Genomic DNA, 24,730 nt, shown 5'->3' with positions numbered 1-24,730 from the left:
ATACTAAAACCAAGTATTTAACGAATGAAATGGAAGCTGAGAACGCAAAATATTCAGAACTTGGCTAGAGAAAGACTAGTAGATAATTATACTAACAGAAGCCTAACAAAAGATGTATACTCAAACGGATAACAGTGATTGATAGTCATATTTTTGTGGCCTTTCCTTTTCTTGTTTTTCTTCTAGGTACTGAAATGAACCAGCACTGTCTGGTGCTGTACATGAGCTGGAGGGGTTAAGGAGGAAGCATTTCAGACTGGTATAAGGCACACCATGTTCACGTGGGCTATTAGGTGTCTAAAGCGTCTTTAGAGTGTGATCTGTTTGGGCAGGGACATGTTCCACAGCAGGTAACTGCTGCCAAACATAACATGGTGTACCCATGCAATACTACATAAGATAATATACAAGGAATTCACTTAGCAAGGAAATTAGAGAACTGAGCAGCTTGGTGTGGTGGGAAAGCATGTCCTTCCAAGGACATTGTCCTTAAAAACAATCTGTAGTAATGGGTGAAGATCAAAAGACTTGGAGTTCATTTTAGTTCAGATAGCAACAGTATCTAAATTAATTATGTCTACAAATATGGACTGGAAATGTGGTAAAGCAGATTGTTAGATATTGTTAGACATCTGGTACTTCCTGTGTTTAATTTTTTTTAGAAATTACACTTCTGCATTACTTCACAATGAAGGAAGCATTTGGAAGAACCAACCTAGTATGTACTGCAGTATAACTAAAATGTTAATGCTAACAAGTGAAATGTTACAGTTAGTCTCATAAAGTAAAATATGTTTTTATGAATCATCTTGCATATTGAGGCCACTGTCATTATCAAGGACTGAGTGATTATGAGAATGCAGCATTGTGTCCTGAAAGGCTTCGGTGGAACTGTGCTATTTGCCTCCTTTGTTCTTTTAACATGTTGCAGAAAGTTCAGGTTGTCAGAAGTCCCATTTTCTCAAGATGCTCTTAACATGAAGTCTCCTAGGGCATGAGGTATTTCTTGTTAGTTTCAAGCTGGACATTCAGTACACATCTTAAGAATAAGACAATACGTGATTTCATGCAAGGAAGGTGCCTGCTGATGGCATGTGATGTCATGTACTTTCTACATTCAGTTCAGAATCTATTGTGTCAGAAGTAATCCAGTGCTCACCAGGGATGGGAAACTGTGTATAGAGACCAAATGACACAATATCATTTCAGGAAATAATTTTTTTCCAAGAATTTTGTTTATTAGTAGTTTTGTTATTTGACATACGCAGAGACCAAGCTGCTGCTACATGTATGTCTAGAGCTCTTGATGCAGAGATAAGTAGTTTTTGTCTTTTCATGTATATGTCTTTTTATGAGACAGTCCTAGAAAGGAAATACTTTTTTTTTTTTTTTTTTTTTTTGAGATACTATTTATTCTGTCATAAACTTTAAATTATCTGTGTCTGTTTTCTGAGGTCAGAGAGGCAGAACCTCAACACAATGGAATATAAGAAGTTGCACACAGAGCGTAGAAACATGAAATTGTTAAATTTTGGCACACTGCAAATATCTATTTCATACTTACTCACTGCATAACTTCCTTTGCACAACATTCTAATTATCTACAATCACCCCCCAAAAGTTGATCATTTTCTGTTTGCAAGCAGATCAGATATTTTAGCAGACATACAAAATAACTGAGTTAATATTTGATCTTGAAATTCTTGTGTTTACTCCTGCAGAGCTTTAGTACATTAATAGGTGGAAAGGTGTATGTTTTCTAGGGGGAAAACCAGTGAACTTCAACCAAACTGTAGATATTAGACATCTACAACACCATATCTTTTCAGTCTTCAGTTGGTTGAAGAACCACTTTGTGACTTCAGTAGCTCTTATGTAAATATTAGTCATATCTTTAAATAACTATTTATGTCACTTTCCTCTCGTGCTTGCCAGATTACCCTGTAATAATTCCAGTGTTTTAAATCTACGCACCTCAGAAGTAAGAAACTTTATACAAAGAGCTGTTTTCTTGGACTGATAGTTGAATTTGTTGCTTTGCCAGAAGATAATTCTATTTCATCTTAATGCTTGAATTTTGATTTGTGTTGTTTCTCTGAATTCACTAATCAAGACTCCTTCCTCAGCCTAGGAAATCTCCAAGTAGTCTGTATCAACAGGAGTCCCAATTCTCTGACTGATTGAAAGGTTAGTGCTAAACACAGGGCTGTACAGAACAGAGATGAAGACCTTTTGATCTGAGAATCTCATTACTTCCAAGGAAGGAAATTAAAACATGGATCAATTTCCTAATCTTAGCCAGCTGCATTTTTGTGTTTTGTTTTGATTTAAGATTAACATTATCTAATCACAACTTTTTGCCCTGAATTTGCTTCCTTCCTCTCAGGAATCTACATATATTGTACCTCCAGAGAGCTTTATTCATGCTTTTCCTGACTCAGTGTTGCACTGACAGAACTCCATTGCAGTCAGTGGTGGAATACATGTACAAACCAACTTAATATCAGAATCCCCCACAACAACTTTCTCCCTAGTTTGAATACACATAGAACTGAATCATGGGATTTTGAAACATTTTTTTTCTCTTCCTTGGGAAATTTTTTTTAAAACATATTGTGGCTAATTCATAAGGCTTTTCTATTGTTTTATATTGCAGGAAGACATTTTTAAGTAATGAGTCCAGTCTCTTGAACAAGTGTTTTTTGATTGTACTGTGTGCTTGGCTACCTTTCTGCGTCCCTTGTAATGTTTAAACCCATTGATGTGTCAGCCAAATTTACAGATACAGATCTCAAAGGTAATTAGGTTCTGGCAGGTTTTGTGATAAAGGTGTTTGGATGAAGGAGAAAATTGTTACACGTATCTTGGTGTAGGAGAAGCTGGCAAGAAAATATTGGTCTGCAGAGGATGTGTAAGGATTTTGTTTTTGTGCCTCAGCGCTGAGGAAGCATTAGTGCTGTACTGCTGCAGAACCCAGGGATGGGTTTTGTTTGGTGTTGTGTGCTGGGAGGGAGTGCTCCTCCAATTTAACCTTTGAAGCAATGAGAGATATTCATTCACATCTTCACACAAAAATTAGCTGCCTTTTTCATAATATGCTGTAAGTAAATCAGAAGCTATGTGCAGGATTTGCTGGATTAAATTCTGTAGCCCAAATTAGTCTGGGTTCCAGGGTTAGATAATCAGAATGATTTCTTCAGGAAAAGAAACACTTTCTGTTATGGATTCATTTATTATTTGAAGAGGATGAAAATTCAGTTTAGTTCATTTTATTAAGCACTGCTGGGAAACAGAAATGTAATCTCTTTAATTTATCATGCCAGTTGTCTTAACAGTGGTATGTTACTGCAATACTTACTATATATGGTTTTTCTAAGCTGTTCTCTTGTATTACTAATATTTGAAACAGCACGGATTGGAACTGGTGAATTTTAGTAGGTCCAGGGTAAGTTAAACAAATATAAAAATGAGAAACATCAGAATGGTTTTTTTTTGCTTGTTTGTTTGTTTTTGTTTTTTTCTGTTCTTGTAAAATCTTCAGTGCTCTTGAAAAAGAATATGGCGTTATCAAATGAATGAATTCTGTCTTTTGACTGCTTCTCAGTTTGATAATCTGGTAATTTATCACCAAGAGGGTGGTCAGGCACTGGGACAGGCTCCACAGATCAGTGGTCATGGTACCGAGTCTGATGGAGTTCAAGAAGCCTTGGACAACGCCCTCAGACGTGAAGTCTGATTTTTGGGTGGTCCTGTGTGAAGCCAGTAATTGGACACAATGATCCTTATGAGTCCTTTCCAACTGAGAATATTCTGTGATTCTATGGTTTTGTCTCTACTTGTGATCTTTTATTGGCAACCAGGGTACACCTATGTCAAAAATGAAATACTTTTGGAAGTTATTAGCAATTCACATAGGTTCAAATTGAATTAACCAAAGAGTAGTTAGATGTCAACTTGAAATTTTCACATTTCCACTATTTTAACAACATATGATCATCAAGTTCACACACATCATCTCAAAGAGAATATATTGTAGGAATGCCAGTATTTTTCATTTCTGGATGAAAGAAAACAGTCTTTGTATGCAGCTTCAATCCTTGTGGGCTGTATCCCTGTAGGCAGCTTGTGGGGCTACCTAGACCTAGTAATGATGTAAAAACAACAGAACTGGAACTGAGGTTTATTCAAGTAAGCTCAGGAATTGCCTCGAGACAACTGTAATTTCAGAATCCTGTTAGCCACAAAGGAGTATGATAAGCAACCCCTTATGTCAATTTTGTTGGCATAGAATGACTAGCTGATTAAAACAATAGAGAAATGGGGTGACAGTTAATCAGGTGTATCAAAGTCTGAATGAATGGTGGTAGGCTGTAGAAACCTATTTCACCTCTTGATGCTCAGATTTCCGAGGTTATAGATGAGGAGGTACTGAATAATGATGTTTATAAAATTTGATGAATAAAATTTAAGCAATTAAATAATTATATTTTTACTTGGACAGTTAATGTAGGCTGTATTTAGGAACATGAATGTTGACCTGGCTGTATTTTAAAAATGAGTTGAGGCTAAGACTAGGTAACTGGTTGACCATGATTTTCTTATATATTGTTGTAACAGAGTGTTACAACAGAGTGTTGTAACACTTCATCTTTGGTTGTACAGTCAGGGGAAGCCTGAAGAGCAGAGAGAAGGTATTACCTTGCTAAACAGTCATCTGAAGATTCAGACTGCTGCTGACAACTTGGTTTTAGTTCTGCTGTTAACACAGAATTTCAAAAAAGATCTGAAAGATTTATCTGATGATATAAAACATATTAGTATACTGTATATTAGTATAGTGATTGAGGAAATGCAATCAGTTCATCCTCCTAGAATAAAAGAACAAAATTTAATTGCTTTGACCTCACTAATGGCTTCTCTGTCATTCTAGCTAGTCACATTAAGAAAGAATAACTTACATGAAGAAGCTACATGATTATTACTGCTCATGAGCACGAGCAGTGAAATGATTACTGTTCTTATCTAGGAGAGGAAGTCAGGCTTATGTAAATAAGCATGCTTTCAGATGAAGAAACCTGAGATGTGAGCAAAGTGTGCTTTCAAGAAAAAAGCTGACCAAAACAAATTCCCCATCTATGTTTTTTTTTTTTTGTTTGTTTGTTTTTTTTTTGCGTGTGTGTGTGATTTTTTTATTTTTATTTTTTTATGAGTGATGATTTTTAGGTTGGCTACAATGCGCTGATATGTTAAGAGCATAAACAGCCCATGAGTCTTATCTTACTTAATCTTTCTGAGAAATTCTCCCCCTAAACACACACACACCTCCCCCCCCAAAAAAAGGAATGAATTTTCTCAAGTGCATTTCTCACCCAATGTATCCCACACTGTGTAGGGATCTCCTAGGAACATCCTTCAACCATCTGCTTCAATGGCATGTGGTCTAATCAGTTACTGGAGTTATTTTGTATATTTGAAACTTCAAAATACTACCAGGATTTTTATAAGAGATATTTGGTTTGTGAAGGTTGTAGCTGAGCACTGATGCTGAACTTCTTTGAAAATATAGCTTCCAGTTACTCAGTGATGGTGCTAGTCCAGGCTCCTTTTCAAAGCAAATCTTTTATACCAACTTTGCTATTGCTAGCACATTGCCAATACTTATGCTAAATAAATATATGGGACAAAATATGAAAGACTTCAGAGTAGTTGGCCAGTCTTGTTCTTTGAAAGGCAAATGGAAAATTTACTTCCATGACTCTTTATGGCATCAGAAACATTACCCAAAATCATCAATATACGTGTGAGACAGTTCCATGCTAGGCAGCAGCTAAAAATACTGCGCGCAAAATGACTAATCACACAAGTGATTATAAATCTGGCTGCATGAAAGTATTTCCTCCCTTCCTTCCCCAGATAATACTTCTAATTTTCATTCAGCTTGTGAGTCAACTCCAGATCATTACTAGCAAAATTTCTTTGTAATTTTAGAGTTCAGAAGAAATTTCTGAGAAAACAGTTAACTTCAGGGAGACAGTAGCAGCAGCAGATGGTCCTTTTGGTCCTTTGGCACATGGAATCTAGGGCAAAGGGGGGTTAGAATGACAGAGGCTTCCAGAAGGCATTCACCAACCATCTTTGGTTCCTTCTTGGAGAGGTGGTTGTGAATCTCAAAATTTTCAGGCTATGTGGATGCTTTTTAGTGATCTTGAGGACTGTATTTCTATTTAAATGATACATATTGCAGAAAATTAGGGAAATTATTTTTTCAAAGGAACCTAGCAGCCCCTTCTCCCCCCCCCCCCCCCCCCCCCCCCTTTTTTTTTTTAAGAAACAGAAACTTATCCCTCTATTTGTGAGGTGTAATCATGGAGAAAAATTACATGTGTGCTTAAGGTTGAACTTAGAACTTGATAGCACTGCTTTCATGTTGAAAGTGAAGCTTCTGCTCAATCTTTCAAACAAGGTTTCAGTGATCGTTTACATTAGCAGGAAGCAATGTTCTACTTGCAAGTCTTCAGTCTTATTTTGTTTCTAGCAAGACCAAAGATTTTAACACTGCATACATTTTCTACGAAGATGAAAAAAGAAATGTTAATGTGTACAAATCCCCACTTGCATAAATAGACCAGTAGAATTGGTTTATGGGAGGCATTATAGTTCGTAATTAGAGGGGTTCTGTGTCTCTTTCTGGTCTCTTCATCCTGCAAAAGAAATATTTATTTATTTATTATTTTTTTTAAAAGTGTAGTACTTTTATTACATTCCCATATAGGCCTGATATTGAATGCTTTAATAAAAGTGACAACTCTCTCTCCTCCCCTTATTTTTTTAAACCTACTCTGGGTATGTAAATGTGGGAAAGAATACAAATACACCTCACTCTTGCACTTGCACACAGTTCTCTAAAACTATTACTGATGGCAATGGGTGGTAAAGAAAACAAACCAAAAAAAAAAAAAAAAGAGGAAAACAAGAAACCATAAATGATAAAAGACACTATTTCAAATGGAGATCATTAATTCAAGCTGTAATCCAAACATTTTTGCAGTGTGCCAAATAATAGTTTCTGTTCAGAGTGGAAACCAACTAGGAGAGAAAGAAAGGCTGTCAGTTGATTATATCTATGGATGTTACACTGACAGTTTTCACTTCTGTCTTCCCCCTGACAACTAGAAGTGCTGGAAATCTGAGTTTTGGAAGCTGCAAATATGTGTACTTGTATATTTATACAAGTATATGCTCACTTTCAGTTGGCTCCTGCAGGAATCAACCCTTTTGTGTTTGCCAAAGTTGTCTGATGTTTACATATAGGTGGATGCTCAAACATAAAATTTAACAAAAGATAGGAAGATCAATTGCAAATTGTTTCATTTTGTGAAGAAGAAAACAAAGCCCTTGTGATTCTCTTCTCTCTCTCTCTCTTTTTTTTTTTTAATTTATTTTTATTATTTTTTAAAATTATTTTTAAATGCGTAATCCATTAAGTTTTATAAAAGACCTGACTGTGAGGTCTTGTTTTCAATCAAACCTTTGCTAAAAGTTGTGTTGCCAATTACAGTCTGGATGGTGATTTTTCCTGATATTTTTACAGTTGTATTTCCTAGCCTTTCTTTGCTTACTGCTAGCTAGTATACTGTTTACTGTTGCTGCTATTATCATAGGTGAATTAATAATGACGGAAAAAAAATAAAAAGAAACAAAAAAACACCTTACTACAGACAACGGGTGCAGACCAAATAGGTTCAGGAAGCAATACTCAATAAAAGCTTATGGTAAGTGTTTTATGCACAACCAGGATGGTATTAATTCACTAGTTTAATGCTTTAATGTGCAAAAAATTATCTTCAACTCAATTTATTGTTCCTATCTAGATATCCAGACTATGACCAGGTACCCTTTCGTATCAATAGAACAATGCATTACTAAATCTGAATAATGAGAGACTGCAGAATAAGCAAAATTTGTTTATCTTTAGAGTGCAGTGTCCAATTCTAAATATTTGAGTTATAAAATTTTCTTGCTCTTTTAATCTTTCTTAATTTTCTTCCAAAGTGTTCTTTCACTTGGAAATTGCAGCCAACCCAGCTTTAAAAATACACTTAACTTTTGTCTCTTTCTTTGGTGGTTCTTACAATACTGCTACAACAGCAGTAGCGTATACATTTTATGTACCATTCAGCCAGTTGTTAGCTTCTCCTTAGTTTTAAGGGTAATTTGTTGATGTTCAGTTTCTCTTGTATCCAAATATGCAAACAAAGCTGTCATAGGTGATTGTGAGCTAATTTTAGAAACATCCCTGTGTTCATCAGTAATTATTTTTAATAATAGAGATATGAAATAACATACCTCAAACAGGGGAGCTGTGTTTTGCACTACTTGTACAAAGCTACTTGTAGTTCAGCAAAACTTAATAAACAGTAGCCTTTCTGGTACTGAGAGACTGACTGCTTTAAGTGTTTGGATTTGTCTTTGGTTCCATTTTAGAGAATGTTCAACACCAACGATCCAACAGAATTTGAAATTCAGATAACTTCTCAGTAAAACTTAATATGTTATTTGTTAATCAACAACTTCTACTAGAACTATATATAGCCTGGCAATAGAAGCTTCCTGTACCCATTGTGGTCAAATATAAAACCTCTTTTTTTTTTTTTCTTTTCTGTTTTATGATTTCTCATTTTGTTTCTTTAGAAATAAACACACCCTATTCATTAAGTCAAATTAGATGATGAGTATGTTAAAAAAAAAAAAAAAAAAGATGAAAATGAATACAAACATGGTTCTAGTAAAACACAGTGACTTCCAAAATACATTGTATTATTTTGCAAAAAAAATGCAAATTTATTCTGCAAAATTTACATTATACTGCAAAATTGTCCATTCAATTTATGGGCTTACACATAACATGGAAAAGAGGCAAGTACATAATTGCATATTCCTATGTATTCTGTAAGGAGGGAAATCCATATTTCAGGGGCACTGTACAAGTGATTAGAGATATAACATATGCTATTTTCAGTGATACAAACTTCCTATTCTTGTAATGTAACTTAAACACCTTAAAGTGCCTAAATAACTCTTGATAAAAACTGCCTCTGGATAGCACTACACACCCCTAAGTGGGTGTCCTTGTTACTTTCCAATACTGAATACTCGTTTTCTTTCCATTCCTGTGATCCTCTATTTTCTGTGAAGAAACAGCTATACGTCTTTCTATAGAAAATTTTGTACCTTGTTTTGCCCACCAAATGAGGAAGGATCCAGGGTGTGAAAGTGAGGTCAGCATAAAACATAAAATCTTAGTAAAATAAGAGCTTCATTATTTCTCTCAGCACTTGTTAAATAAATAATTCCTGTCTTCACCACTGGAAAAGCATTTGGGAAATGCTTTCAGTATTTATTGCTCCAAACCAGACCACTTTTCTTAGAAAGCATTTAAAGGGAATAATACTCTAGGTTATGGGTGAAGAAGCAAGTATGTATCTAAATTTGGCTCTTACAATCACAAAATATTTTGCTGTCTTCCCCCCCCCCCAAGTCTGGAGATTTAGAGCCTCCAAATAGAAGCTTTTCTGAAATAATCAGTTTTATGCATTACATGTAACAGCTCAAAATAAAATTTATTTATGTATCTAAGAAATAGCAATTGCTATTTGTGGTATTACCTATTTCTTATATCGGGCAAAGATTTGTTGCTTTATAATACTGTACCCACTCAGCTGGCATTTGTGCATGTTTCTTTGGCACTTCCACAAATGATGAGAAAACGACTTTTACCCAGTTAAATTACTGTGTGAAGTCAAAAAGAAACATGCAAGACCTCTCCAGATAATTTTGTTCCTCTCCAGTATACCTTTTTGAAGAACACAGATTAAAAATTTAATGTTGATACTGTGCTTGTTATGCATTTTCTATTGGCCTTTCAATGCAGGATTAAGTTGGATTTCCAGTCAAAAGTAATTTGATAGATTTTTAAAAGGCTAATAGATTTTTTGATATTCTAAACAGCTTAGACACAGGTTTTGAGTGGATTTGCCAGATAATTTTTCCACTTTTTTTATGCACAGTTTCTCTCCGTGATCATAATAAGGCTTGTTTTTTTGTTTAATGAAACTAGTCACCTATTTCTGTTGTATCTAATACTCCTTATCTTTTTTTTTTTTTCCACCTGTATTCTTTTTCTCTGTCCATGCCACACCATCTAAAAGCAGAGATCTGTTAAAAAAAAATCAAAAAAAAAAAATCAGTCTGAAGTAAGGCAACTGCAGGATAGGGATTTTGAACATAAACAATACTTTTCCTGTCACTTTTGCTGTTCCTTCTTACACCATGTTTAGAGAGCATAATGTGCTATTCGTATTTTAATTAAGGATGAATTCTGGAATGTATTTGTTGCTTGTATTTCATTAAAAAAAAATAAAAATTCATGCCAATAACTGATATTGTTAACATGTGTTTGTGCTGTTTTGCATTTCCCCTCTTTGTTCCTTGATTTAGTCTGTAATGACTGTGTATTTGTTTTGTTTTCTTTCCTTTTCTTCTCATGTTAGTAACTCCTATCTTTCCTTTCTGAGAACCACCTACTGCTCATGCCGTGCAGCTTATTTTCACAATGTTTCTTGGGTTAGCTTCTTACTGCTAAGTGAGAATTCTATAAATTTCCACTCTAGCTTTGGAAGAAAATAAAACTATACTTCTAGCATACATCCAAGTTGCAGAGAAGGTTTTAAAATATGACCTTGTCTGCTTGTAACAATGAAGCTGACTTGCTGGCAAAATCCCATTATAAAGTTTCATATTTAAACTACTTCAGTGGTATGCTGTTGGCGATAACAGAAGATGCTTTTTAAAATGTAAACTTAGAAAGTGTGGACAACATTTAATAATTCTTTTTTGGAATTCCTTGTAGTGGAACTCAACAACAGAAAAATAAAATTTGGAGTCTGGTACATAAAACAGTTTGGTATGCAGTGTTACTATCTGTGGCTTTCCCTAGCTTAAATAAGAGATAGGGAAGAAATTTTATTTCATTTTTAAAGAGAATGTACGTTAAAGTCTTGATGACAGCTAGGAATGTATTGGAAAAAGTGTCAAAAAAATGAATTTGCAGTAACCAACCTGTTATGTTCAAAACACAAAATAATTTATTTCAATACTAAATGCATTTTAGAACAATACTTTTTAAGAGCTCTAAAGGTATTAGCAAACATCTGTATGTAACCCACTAAGTATTAATAGAGAAAGATAAATTCTTTGATATATTCTTCTATGTTCCTTAAAAGCAAGACATATGTTTTTCTTTGCAGTACCTCTAACAATTAACAGCAGAGAGCAATTAAAAATCATTTATTTCCACAGAGTAACACCTTGCCTGTATCTAAATGAGATAGGTGTGAACCAGAAGATGCCTTGCAGGAATTTGATGTCTGCTTGATGATTTTTTACACGTAGTTAGCCTCTGCTCTGTCCAGAAACAACAGTATCTATACTAAAAAAAAAAAATATCTAGACACTTAGAAAAGTTACAACTGTTACAAATTGGTATTAAAATTTACTGAATTTTAGAATGGTAAGTTTAGAGTTCCTCCTGGCCTCAGTAAAAGTCCCCTTTCAAAAAATAAATAAATAAATCACAACTGAGTGACGGTAAGTGAGATTAACTTGGTCAAGACATTCAGTAGCAGTCATTTGACTTCAAAAGTTCAATACATTCAAAGACTGAAACTGTTTTCTTTCTCCTAGATTCCTTGTTGATGCTCAGTCTCATCAATGGAAATGTTTATTATAAAGACAGGGGAGAGTGCATTCTGCATGCTGGCAGTTAGCAATACTCTTTCACAATACTGTAATTGTTTAATTAATTAGGAGAGTGCTCAGATGATCAGAGAAGTGGAAGTGGATAAAGTGACAGTGTTGGAAATAAAGCAAGTTGAAGCAATCAAGAATCTCTGGAAGGACCCAGGAATTCAAGAGTGTTATGACCGACGGAGGGAGTACCAGCTCTCAGACTCTGCTAAATAGTAAGTACATTACCTAATGACAATTAGACTTAATGTAGTTAATAAAGAGAGAGATTTACTCTGATTTTATTATCTGTACCTGTGTCTCTGCTGGCCTGTGATAAACAGAAGATTTTAAGCAGAAGTGATGAAACAAACTAATCTGAGGTTTTCTGAGGATGCCAGAACTATTATCCCTCCCAATTCTGAGGTCAGTGCAGCTGGTACATAACTGAGTTTCCCATGGGAGAAATCACGAAAAACAGCTGTACTAAATACATTAACAACAAGCGGGCAGGTCAGAAAGCACATAATTACACAAAAAATATTAGGGTATAAATAAGAATGAGAATTTTATAAATAAAAACTTCTCCCCTATTTTTCCTGGAATTATGAAAAATTATTGCTTTAAGAAAACAGAAAAAATAAATGTATGTTTCTGCAAGGTTGAAAAGCAGTAAAGTTATATTTCAGCAAGGAACATTCATATGGGGCATTTATGGTAAACTTTGATTCAAAATGGTTACACTTGGGCAATCTGCTCTTGTGTGTTAAACCTTATTCCTAACAGATGTTTGTCTGCTTTGTTTTTAACTTATTAGAGAAGGGTGCTACTTAGCAGTCTGTCTATTCTAGCCTCATTTTCTAAGAAATTAACCAAAATGGAAAACTAGTTTTACTTTAAATTTCATTAAATCTTTATTTTACTGTTAATTGCAGTTAAGATCTCAATTAAGCATCTCAATAGCATTTTGTTAATTTGCTGGACACTTTTCTCATTCTAAAGAGAAAACTTAAAAAAGTGCTAACATTTTAGTGTGAGCATTTTTTATTTTGGTGCTCAAATGTGAGAGATGACTGGGCAGCAAGAAGAGAGTACACTGACATTCGTCTTCTGTCACCAAAGAGAAAGAGGGAGAATTAGTGCTCAAATAAAGGAAGGTTTGTGCTACAAACACATGGAATGATTTGGAATACAATTTACAGTTTTTATAGGCCATGGTAGCATTCAGGGTGATCTAATGTTGCTTTCTAGTGGTGGGAAGATAGATTGCAGACAGGGATACCAGGCATCAGTTCTTTGTGTCTGACTTGCTCACATGCCACTCATTTATTTAGTCACAGGAATGTCTTCCTAGAATTTAATTCCAGCTATGTGTGAAAAGCACAAGAGCCTTGTGAAACTAGGGAGGGCAATTATGACCCCAGCAGAAGAGAAACTAAATGCATCAACTTTTACATTAAAATTTGTAAGATGGAAGCATTCGTGATTGCAGTGCTTTCCATTAATTATTCTTCTGAATTTTGTCCAGCACACTTTCACATTCACATGAAATATTAGCATCACAGATAAAATGCTAGGGGATAGGAGGAATGTTGTTTAGCATTATAGCTAGGATTGATATATGTGTTCAAATCTTAATGATCATATTTACTTTGAGGTAGAAACAAAGATTATACAAATAAAGTTAATAATTTTGGGTATAGGCCAATTGTCCATAGAATATTCAAGCATTCTCTCTTTTAACTAGTATTATTCTGTCTGAAACATACATGTAAGTGTCAGGTAAGTAAAGGTTTTTGTTTTATGCCAGCAACAATTGCTCTTATGCCACACACCAGTGAATTTTTGTTCAGCTGCATTTGTGGGAACATTTCTCTGATCACTGATCAGTCTGGTTTTGCATCTGTATGATTAATTTATGGAAGTGCATTAATCTTGTTTATGTTGTATACCTAACTTTTCAGTTATTTTACTGACATCGATCGTATCGCTATGCCCTCATTTGTGCCAACTCAGCAAGACATTCTTAGAGTCAGAGTGCCAACTACAGGAATTATTGAGTATCCTTTTGATTTAGAAAATATTATATTTAGGTAAGACTGCCTGTCAAATGATTCAGTATACAATTACAAAAGTAGTTGCTGAAACTTTACTTCCAAGATCTTTTAAGCTTTTGTATTCAATTGGTATTTTATTTTCAGCACTTGATCCAAATCACTATGCATTTTAAACTATTACTTTAATCGAAAAGTCTGGAATGAGGGGGGTGGTACTTGTAATAAGATATGAGTGTAATTCATACCTGAATGTATTTAATTTTGATCATTGAATAGAGATGTGACTACACTGTTTTTGGGGGGAGCAAGAGGGATTTTGGAGTGTATGTGGATACAAAATGGACCATGTTTTGGTATTTTTATTGAAATTTATTTAAACCTATTTGATTTTCTACCAACACAGAATAAAACAGCATTGTGTTTGTATTGTGCCTCACATGGCATGTATGCTTTATGTACTTACAGTGAAGTGCAGTGAAATTTGTGGCACTTCAGCAAGAATTTAAATATTAAACAGAACAAATAATATTAAGATAGACCTTCATGGTTCAAGCATAACTTAGGTAGGTGCGCTATTATAAGGTCTTTAGATATATTTAAAGTATGTTATGGAAACAACTAAAATGTCGACTGTATTTTTCTTTAACAGGATGGTGGATGTAGGTGGCCAAAGGTCAGAAAGAAGGAAGTGGATTCATTGTTTTGAAAGTGTTACTTCCATCATTTTCTTAGTTGCATTAAGTGAATACGATCAAGTCTTGGCAGAATGTGACAATGAGGTAAGGAGTGGGGATATCTAAATTATGTACAGAAAAAGGTGTGTGCCTTTGTAAGAAAGACAGCATTTACATGTCTTTCATAAAAGCATTTGAAAATATTAGAACTACATTTGTGACTGCTCGATCTGCTTCCTGGGTTGTATTAAATTAACAGCCTACCTGAAAAAAAGAAGAAACTAATTTAAAAACATGATTTAAACCATGCCTCAGGATGTATAAAAATTAATATTAACAATATCTCTAAACAAGTAAAACTACCTCAATCATCTGTAATCAGCTGTGGGTTTTATTTATTTATTTAAGACCCTGACAAAGCCCTTATCAGACAGTTTTCTCAAGATCTGTTTGAACTGTGAAAAGCAAACCTAACTTCACTTGCTGCAGTGTCACAACATGTATTGTAGTTTAGAATGAGTCTTCGAAGTTTTCTGTCATCTTTTGATGAACGAACATAGGTAACTGTAAGTAATATTTTTACTTCTACTGTCTCAGATACTCTGTTATGTTTATTTTGGACAGTAGTCTATGTGGTAAATATAGGTAAATGCTTATAGGTAAATATTTCCATCACAAATTTGTGTTCAGAAATGTCAACCAGCAATCTCCAATTGTGTTGTTCTTGATATCTTTCTTGAAATGAACAACATGACCAGACTTTATTACTAATATAGAGGAATACCTATGCTCTTGTTCTTTAGCTATGTTACAATGCAGAATCAAATGATATCCTGAGTGGGAAGGTACCCACAAGGATCATCGAGTCCAACTCTTGGTTCCACACAAAACCACAAAAAAATCAGACCATGTGTCTGAAAGCGTTGCCCAAACACTTCTTGAACTCTGGCAGGCTCAGTGCAATGACCTCTGCCCTGGGGAGCCTGTCCCAGTGCCCAACCACCCTCTGGGTGAAGAACCTTTTCCTGATACCCAGTCCGAACCTCCCCTGTCAGCTCCATGACAACCCCATGCCATTTCCTCCCCTCTGCGCCCTATCACTGTCCTTAGAGAAAAACCATCAAGATCACAGATCAGATACAGCCTGCTTCAATAGTCACTTGTAAAGTCATGAAAGGCTTTCATTTAGCAGTTCATAACTGCTCACCAATTCACACAAAAACTCAAAAAAAAAAAAAATTATCAAGGCTTACCTTGATTTCATGCTCTTCATAGGTGGGGATCCAAAACCCAGTAAACAAATAGTAATAATAAACCAGTGAATTGCAGTTGCACTTTATAAAGGTTGTATATACACAGACACACATATATACTATAAAATAGCTTTAAAAAAAACAACAAAAAAAAACACCTTTATGATCTCTGTCTGATGTGATTTGTATATGCTACTCTTCAGAGAGTGTAACTTCAAATTCATTTTTGTTCCTACAGAATCGAATGGAAGAAAGCAAGGCCTTATTTAAAACTATCATTACATATCCCTGGTTTCTGAATTCTTCAGTGATTTTATTTTTAAATAAAAAAGATCTTCTAGAAGAGAAAATCATGTATTCTGATCTAATTAGTTACTTTCCAGAATACACGGGTAAGCATTTATTCCAGACTGTGTTCACAAACATAAAAGCATAAGCACAAACATAAAATTAAATCAGCTTTTCCTCATTAAATGTAGCAGGGAAAGTGGAATTATTCAGTATACTTCATATCTTTGCTTTTCTACCCTATCATTTCGAATACAATCTTAAGTTACTCAGTTTTACAGTTGCTTTTTATTTTTTTTTTGTGTTAACTGAACCATTGCCGATGGGTTCTTAAGACATTTCTTGCAGCTATTCTGTTACCATTTGTATGGCACTGTCATTATTAAGTTATCAGATGCACCTTTTCCACCTATATTTAATTTCAAGTGACAGGGGAAACCTGGGTAATATGGTTATTAATCCAACTCCACAGTATAATTTTACATTTATTATAACTAAAGTTCAAAGTTAAAAAACAGTCTGAATAACTTTCCTTAACAAACATTACTGATAATTAAAGTACCCAAAAGAATGAAGAAAATAACCACAGATATACTCCATAACTTAATACAGTATTATATTTTACAAGACATCCTTCAACTAATTTAGAAAGGAGTGGCAATGATTTCACAGCTACAGAGGAAGCACAGATACCCTTCTTGGCTAAAGAGAGACCTGTTTACTACATGTGTTTTATAAAATTTCTCTCATGGTTTTTAGGATAATACAACAGTGTAGCAAACTATTAAAATGGGCTGGGTAATTTCAGTTGTGTAGGGCATTACAATAAATTTCTTTGAACTGTAATATTTACTTTAAAAAAAAAAAAAAAAAACACATTATAGTAAACAGTGTTACAGCATCTTCTGCCCCACTAACATGTGAATAAGAAAATTCCAAAAAGGGGAGTATGCCTTTATAGCATTCACAGCATATTTAAACATGAAGTTAGGATGTTCATATACTGTCATATTTCTTTCCTGACCAACATAGTTTTCAACTGTTTAAAAGCACCAATTGTGTTTCTGACTAGGACCTAAACAAGATGTCAAAGCTGCCAGAGACTTCATTTTGAAGCTGTATCAGGATCAGAACCCCGACAAGGAGAAAGTAATTTACTCCCACTTCACTTGTGCCACAGACACAGAAAATATTCGTTTTGTCTTTGCTGCTGTCAAGGACACGATCCTGCAACTCAACCTGAGGGAGTTCAATCTGGTTTAAATTAAAAACGTGCTTGTATGAGTGTGATTTACTCATAGCACAGCCTGTACTGATTAAAAAAAAAAAAAAAAAGTGTCTTTTAAATACCATTTACAGAAATGAGAAGAGGGTTTTATATTTACTGAAGTATGGATTAGGAGAACTTTAAGGACTGAGTTTCAACATTTACTTTGTAAACTATACATTTAAAAATCTCTTTTCATATTTTCCATACTAGCGCTGCCTGTGAGTTAATTTGTGACAGCTGTGGGAATTAAGAACATTTAAAAGAATGTTTGTAACTACATTGCTGCCCAGGTGGTATTTTCCTAACATTTTTTTTTTAAACTTACCATTTTCAATCATATACAAAACTGCAAATCAGTGATGCCTTCAGTGATGCCTTAAAGATGACAAGTTGGTGTTGTTTTAAAGTGCTAGATATTTTTTAATTCTTGTTCTGAACACAACATGGTCAAAATACTGGGTTAAATGTGTTACACTTTTTAGAAGCATGTTTTGGTAGCATTAATATGCCAAACCCATGGCATGTTCTAGGAAGCATTACAAAAGATTAATTATTATGGATTTTTTCATATTGTGGATTTTTCCTTTTACTGCATTTCTGTTCAAATGCTCAACAATAATAGTATAGTGTTCACAGTTAAAGAATGACAGACTTGGATCTTGCAGGTAAGCCATGGAGTTTGCTCTTTTCTTATGAGAAAAAGTTTTTCTTAAGCAGCAAGACATTTAGTAAATGTTCTCAGGATTCACTGCCACAGGAACTGGAAGGTTATCCACACAGCTGCCTGTGGATAATCTAGTCCTTAAGTTCCTCCAAGTCAGTAAAGTAACTTGCATTATTAACTTGCTTTTTACACTTTTCATTTTCCCATTATTGAGTTCCACAGGTAGTTTTGCATGGATTAGAAACCAGTAAAACCTCTCCTCCAAAAGACTTCCAGCCATTACATGATCTATGCACTGTCCATCTACAAACTTCTCCGGTAATGATGCCAGGATCACTAATACTCAATCAATTCTTATTCATCTGATTAAAAATTCTCAGACCAGCAGTGTCTGAAGACGTTAGGCAGACCAACCCCAGCAATTTTGAAAGCCCTTTTTACCCATTGCAAAACCTCATGGTAGTAATTGGCATTTAATTAACTAGTAACACCAATAAAGGGATTGTTTTAGTTGAACTGCTTGTTACTAGCATTAATTCAGCTCCAAAGACATGCCAAGGTTCTCTTGTATATAAATGAATGACAATACCATTTTTCCAAGCAGTATTATAGCAACGGTTCTTAATATCAACATGAAATAGTGATTTCCATACATCACAGAAAGATTAAAAATTATTTGATTTGCAACATAACATATCTGTGTATTGAGCTGGATTAATAGCCCTCACAGATCACTCTTGTGAAAAGCACACCCTGACCTTTCACTGTCCATAAAAGATGTTTACTGATTCACAAATTCAACAGCACAGGTACCTTTTGCCTAACAGTACAGATAAAGTATGTCCAGAGCTCTTTTTGGTTCTTAATGAGAAAACAGCCTGTAACATTTAATTCATTTGTTCTTTATTTAGTGTTGGAACAAGCTGCAGAAGACTGTTCTTAACAATGTTTTACAGTTTTGCCCATACTGCTATATGGCAATAATCAGCACTGAGGGAACAGTGCAGAAATGAGGTGCTGCAGGATACAGTACTACTAGTCAAACTAGAAAAGACCAAGGAGGAGCAACAGAAAGTCCAGCATACAGCAGCAAGACTCTGCACTTATCTTCTGCATTCCCAACAGGTTATCCCTACCCTCTCCCAAAAATATTAACTTTACAATTCTTCCAATTGTAATTTCCAATTTCAATTCTCTGCTAAACACTCTTGCTCAAAGAAAACAAAACAAAACAACAAAAAGTTACTTCAGAACTTCCAAATACATAGAAACAGAAATATGAACTTTTTCTAGGGAAGCAGAGTTGATGAAGGAAAGCATAAAGTACCCAAGTGCTTGAACTTCTTGATCCAATTTTGAGCTCTGTAGGAACTCCTGGGAAAACATCTACTTGAACTCTCAGCACTTTCATATCTGAGTAAAGATTTTCTGGCTATTTGAAGAGTACCTTCATGCCAGGAATCTGGGAGTCAGGCTTTTCTGGAGAACAAGCACTGCAGATGGTGAGACAGTTACCATTCTACAGGACCCATCAGTATAAGCTTTTCTGTAATACCTCACAATCAACACTTTAAAACATTTGTAAAGTCACTTTCCAAGACACGCTTCTGCACGTAATTCTCTACGTGTTTGATACACAAAGTGAAAATCCATAAAGATTAAAAAAAAAAAAAAAAAGAGATCCAACAAAATGAAAATTGAGTTGTTCTCACTTTTTGCCTATTAGTGTCCTAGTTTGCCATACTTATTCCAGTAGTCACATTTGCTTCAACTATTGATATATTGCTCAGGGGATGATGAGTTAACAAGAATGAATGGCAATGGACATTCTTTTACTCCTTGTAGGAGAAGACTTAACAGGGAATTCACTGCTCCTTTAAAGTATTACAGGAATATTTTGAATTACTGTTCCAGATTTGCCCTGGAAAAAATAAAAACCTCTTTATAAAAATCCTGTGTCTGCTCTAAATGGAAATTTAGATACTCACATCCTACCCACTGTCACATAAGCAAAAATCGTGGCTCTAGATGATGAGCTCCTAGATGATGCATATATATACTGACCATAAAATTCTTAAGTAAGACACTGGTAATAACAGTCAAATCTTAAATGGGCAATAAATTTATAGGCAGGAAAACCTAAGCATAAGACATTCAAGAATAGCATCAACAAAATATGTCAATTTGCATTTCAAGATAAGATGATGATTAATGCAAGTTTTCTGAATGAAAAGTATTCTTTGAAAAATTTTGACATGCTTCACAAGACAAGCATAATACACATAAAAACCAAGTCAGAAACAGACTTTGCATTGCATCAGAAAAAATCGCAAATACATGGTGCATATTAGCAGTATTTTTCACCAACAGTTCCTACATGTAATAAACAGGTTCTTCTAAAATGCATGGACCCAATGCTTTAAGTAAAAGTAAAAAACAAAAACAAACAAACAAAAAAAAAACCACAAGCTTTTCCACTGTTTTGAACTAATTTCAGAAATAATACGCACACTACAGTAAGATGGACAGCTCCATCACCCTGGCTGTTTTTAGTAACTTTAAACTAAAAGCTTTTTAGTAAAATCAAACCTTAAACCCATCCTCTGTAGTTTTAGATTAACTGATCAACATTAAAAGGGTAATTAATTGTTAGAGACTTGACACACACATATCCTTAGCTCCTGAGAGGTGAATGTTTCATTGATACTGGACACAATGATACTCCTTCAGTTTTTGCTGCACTTTCAGTAAGGATTAGTCACTACAGAATCAACAGAGCAGGATCACAGAATGGTCTGGGTTGGAAAGGACCTTAAACATCACCTCATTCCAACTCACTGTCAGGTGGCAGGGACACCTCCCACCAGACCAGGTTGCCCAAAGCCCCATCCAGCCTGGCCTTGAACACTTCCGAGGATGGGGTATCCACAGCTTCTCTGGGCAACTGATGCCAGGGCCTCACTGCCCTCTGAGTAAAGAGTTTCCTCCTCATATCTAATCTAAATCTAACCTCTTTTAGTATAAAGCCATTCCCCCTTGTCCTGTCACTACACTCCCTGACAGAGTCCCTTGCCTGCTTTCCCTTAGGCTTCCTTTACATATTGGAAGGATGCTATAAGGTCTCCCCAGAGCCTTCTTTTCTCCAGGCTGAACAATCCCAACTCCCTCAGCCTGTTTTTACAACAAAGATACTCCAGCCCTCTGATCATCCTCATGGATCTCCTCATGTCTTAACAGCTTCATGTCCTCACACAGTCTTAACAGGTTCATGTCCTCCTTGTGCTGGGGGCCCCACAGCTGAATGCAGTGCTCCAGGTGGGGTCTCATTAGAGCAGAGCAGAGGGAAATAATCACCTCCATTGACCTGCTGGCTACGCTTCCTTTGATGCAGCCTAGGATATGGCTGGCTTTCTGGGCTGCAAGTGCTCATTGTTGGATCATGTTGATCTTCTCATCAACCAACATCCCCAGGTCCTTCTCTCCAGGGCTGCTCTCAATCAATTCTCTGCCCAGCCTGTATTTGTGCTGGGGATTGCCCCAGCCCAGATGCAGACCTTGCGCTTGGCCTTATTGAACCTCATGAGGTTCACATAGGCCCACCTCTTAAGCCTGTCCAGGTCTCTTCCCACCAGCACATCAACCGCACCACTCAGCTTGGTGTCATTGGCAAACTCGCTGAGGGTGCACTGGATCTCACTGTCCATGTCACCAACAAAGATGTTAAACAACTCTGGTCTCAATACCAACCCCTGAGGAACACCACTCATCCCTGGTCTCCACGTGGATATCACGCTGTTGACCACAACTCTTTGAGTATAACCACCCAGCCAATTCCTTACCCACCAAGTGTTCCATCCATCAAATACTTGTGTCCCCAATTTAGAGACAAGGATGTCATGAGGGACAGTGCCAAATGCTTTGTACAAGTCCAGGTAGATGTCAGTTGCTCTTCCCCTCTGCACCAATGCTGTAACCCTATTGTGAAGGAAGACTTTAATCTTAGGAAAAAAAAAAAAAAAGTATGGTAGAATTGTATGACTTGCTGAAGAAATGCTACAGACTCTTGCCTCGCACAATACTTACATGGCTCCAAGCAATGCAATCTTTAGATTGTTCTTTTCTGGAATTCAGATGTGAAAAGCTCAAGAAGGGTAAGAAAAATCTGAATAGCTTCCAGAATAATCTAATTCTTGAGGCTAATACAAGATCAGGAAATACATACAAATCAGACATAATATAAATTTAAACATAGTATGGAAATATTTACAAACAAGCCACAAGACTGAACAATCCTATTCATGTATGGGACATTTATTGAAACTGTTTTACATCAGCAGAATAATTAGAAAACTGAGGGTTTGAACTTGATATTCAGGACTGTGCTGTGTTAAATTTTAACTACCATTACATAGCAGTAGTATTCTTGTGTTGACTAGTTTATGGTATTTAATGTTATTTGCGGATATATTTACTAAAAATAACTCAAAAGGAACAAAATATTTTAGTGATTTTTGATATGTGAGTGTATTTTTTGAAATGGTACAGATAAGAAATAGTTAATGGCATGTGAACATAATTTTTTGGAAAAAAAAAGATGATTTCATAAGAAGCTGGTGATTTGGCAATGCCACCTATGTTTTTTCAATGTATCAAGATAAAAAGATTACACCAGAGGGAAATGATATACATATAAATCTAGTAAATAAAACTGTCCTTACAAAGGTAAAGACTAATGTCTGTATTGCTGCAACAGAAGCTTGACCCCGTGTTCTCAGAGACGGGATTTGACTTCATTTGTCAATTTCTACTCACCAAATTTTGAATAAGTGTCGCTTGTAAATAAATGAAAAACAAAAACACACAACTATTAATGCAGCATATATGGAAAAAAAACAATAATCAAATTCCAGTCAAATAAAATTCAGTTTTACTTTATTGTCAGTGGGGAGGAGACTCTGGGGTGGGCTGGGGGGGAAGCAGGGCAGAGGGTGGAAATGAAAGAGCCATGCCATGCAAAGCCATGCAGAAAAGAAGGAAAAAAAAAAAAAAAGGTGCAAACAGAGTTGTTTTAGCAATGTACCCTGCATATTTTAGAACACTGCATAATCCGGTCACCTGCACCCAGCAGTACTTCTCATCGCCATCTTCAATTCTAATTTTGGTTATTCCTTTCAGAGAGGAAATTCTAACCAGTAATAAGCTACTACTGGGAATCTAAATGACATTTTTTAAAGGATTTATGTTTAGGTAACATTTGCCCAGAATAGAAATCATTTTTCAACACAGGCCCTAGTATATTTTAGGCACTACATTGCACAGATTTAGCTGTCTAGATTTTTACTTTTGTTGAAATTCCCTTGTATAATTGCATATAAATATTCAATAAAAAATAATATATCTGCTCTACTTTCTTGTTGAAAAAAATGAAATACGGAATGAGGCACACCAGAGTGGACATTTAAAATAATTTTCAGCAATCCATTAAGGTACACAACAGCATAATTCTGAATATCTTTCTCCTCTTTCCAAGTCGATTTACAGTTAAAACAGAGACAACTCATATCTACTGAGAAATGGCAAAATTGATTCATGACTGTATGGAGAAAGCATATGGAAAAAGCACAGGAAAAAGATACCATTTACTGACTAGAAAAAATGGAGCTACAGAAAATCATGTTGTCATTACAAGCTGAGACGAGGCGGGAGGTGGTGAAACGTCCCACATTGACTTTCAAACATTTTGGATGCAGATCAGACCAGCACACTTCCACTGTTCTAGTTCTCATGTTAACACTTCTAGTCAGCACAGGAGCTCAAAATAATTTATACTTCATAGCAAAATTGAAACTTTGGGGGAATTGTTTTGTTTTCCAAAACCATAAGCTTAACCACAGACACACATATTTAAAATTTAAAATAAATTAAACAACATTAATGATTAAATTGCTCAAATACAGAAGAGACAGTTGAGGTTTGACAATCAGGAGTTTGTTGGCAAAATAAATAAATTGAACTAAATAAATTGAACTATCATGCCTATGATTAAGTGTGATTGATTTAAAAAATATACAGATGTGGAATGTTATTCAGTGCACCTGATGACAGTACTACCTAAGGCAAAGTATTCTATTATTTTTGCATGGCTATAACCTGAGTTAATACTTTTGGTATCTGTGGTATAAACAAGCTGAGTAACAGTCATTGTCATAGTTCAGATTTCACATATAACCTTTTGATTCACTTTATAATTTATGGGAAAAATTACAAAATCATCTGTATTTTGTAAACAACTAACTGGTTACTCAACACCTAAGACAAGACTTACAGTAAATTAAGGAACTGCAATTGCAGGTTAGCATGCTAGTCATTCTAGATTTTACAATAATGCAACAACTTAGATCTCAGAAGCACCACTGGCAGTGTCAGAATAATTAAATCCCACGGATATATGCATTCCAAACAATTGTTTGGAAAGAGTATTTTGGCAGTAGATACTGACTATATATACCAGAAATTCTGAAGACTTTGATTTGGGAATTTATGGAAACCTTTACCTAAGACTGCATTGTTTCCTGTACTTTTTACATCAACCGCAGTAATCAGCCACTTAACAATATTATGACTAACACATCTAAGAAGTAAGTAGTATCACACAGCTTCAGGCTCTCCCGATTAAAGTTCTAATGTCTGGATATGAAACAAAGATGTTCCATTAAGTAAAAAGAGTTGAAAAACGCAAC

At 35.2% G+C, this 24,730-nt stretch overlaps 1 protein-coding gene across 2 annotated transcripts in view; it reads left to right on the top strand.

The window, feature by feature from the left end:
* LOC137847624 (guanine nucleotide-binding protein subunit alpha-14) overlaps nt 1–22,711 on the top strand; it is a 78,057-nt gene extending 55,346 nt beyond the window's left edge. For both annotated transcript variants that reach the window (XM_068665865.1, XM_068665866.1), the window contains 5 exons: nt 11,866–12,020; nt 13,749–13,877; nt 14,491–14,620; nt 16,007–16,160; nt 17,129–22,711. In XM_068665865.1, the coding sequence (XP_068521966.1) occupies nt 11,866–12,020; nt 13,749–13,877; nt 14,491–14,620; nt 16,007–16,160; nt 17,129–17,319 (759 nt within the window). In that variant the 3' untranslated portion in view covers nt 17,320–22,711. The remainder of the gene's footprint in view (nt 1–11,865; nt 12,021–13,748; nt 13,878–14,490; nt 14,621–16,006; nt 16,161–17,128) is intronic.
* The last annotated feature ends 2,019 nt before the right edge of the window (nt 22,712–24,730 follow it).

This window comes from Anas acuta, chromosome Z (assembly GCF_963932015.1).
Source record: "Anas acuta chromosome Z, bAnaAcu1.1, whole genome shotgun sequence".
Lineage (NCBI taxonomy): Eukaryota > Metazoa > Chordata > Aves > Anseriformes > Anatidae > Anas > Anas acuta.
The sequence above is the reverse complement of the archived record's forward strand: the minus strand, read 5'-3'. Positions and strand labels throughout refer to the sequence as shown.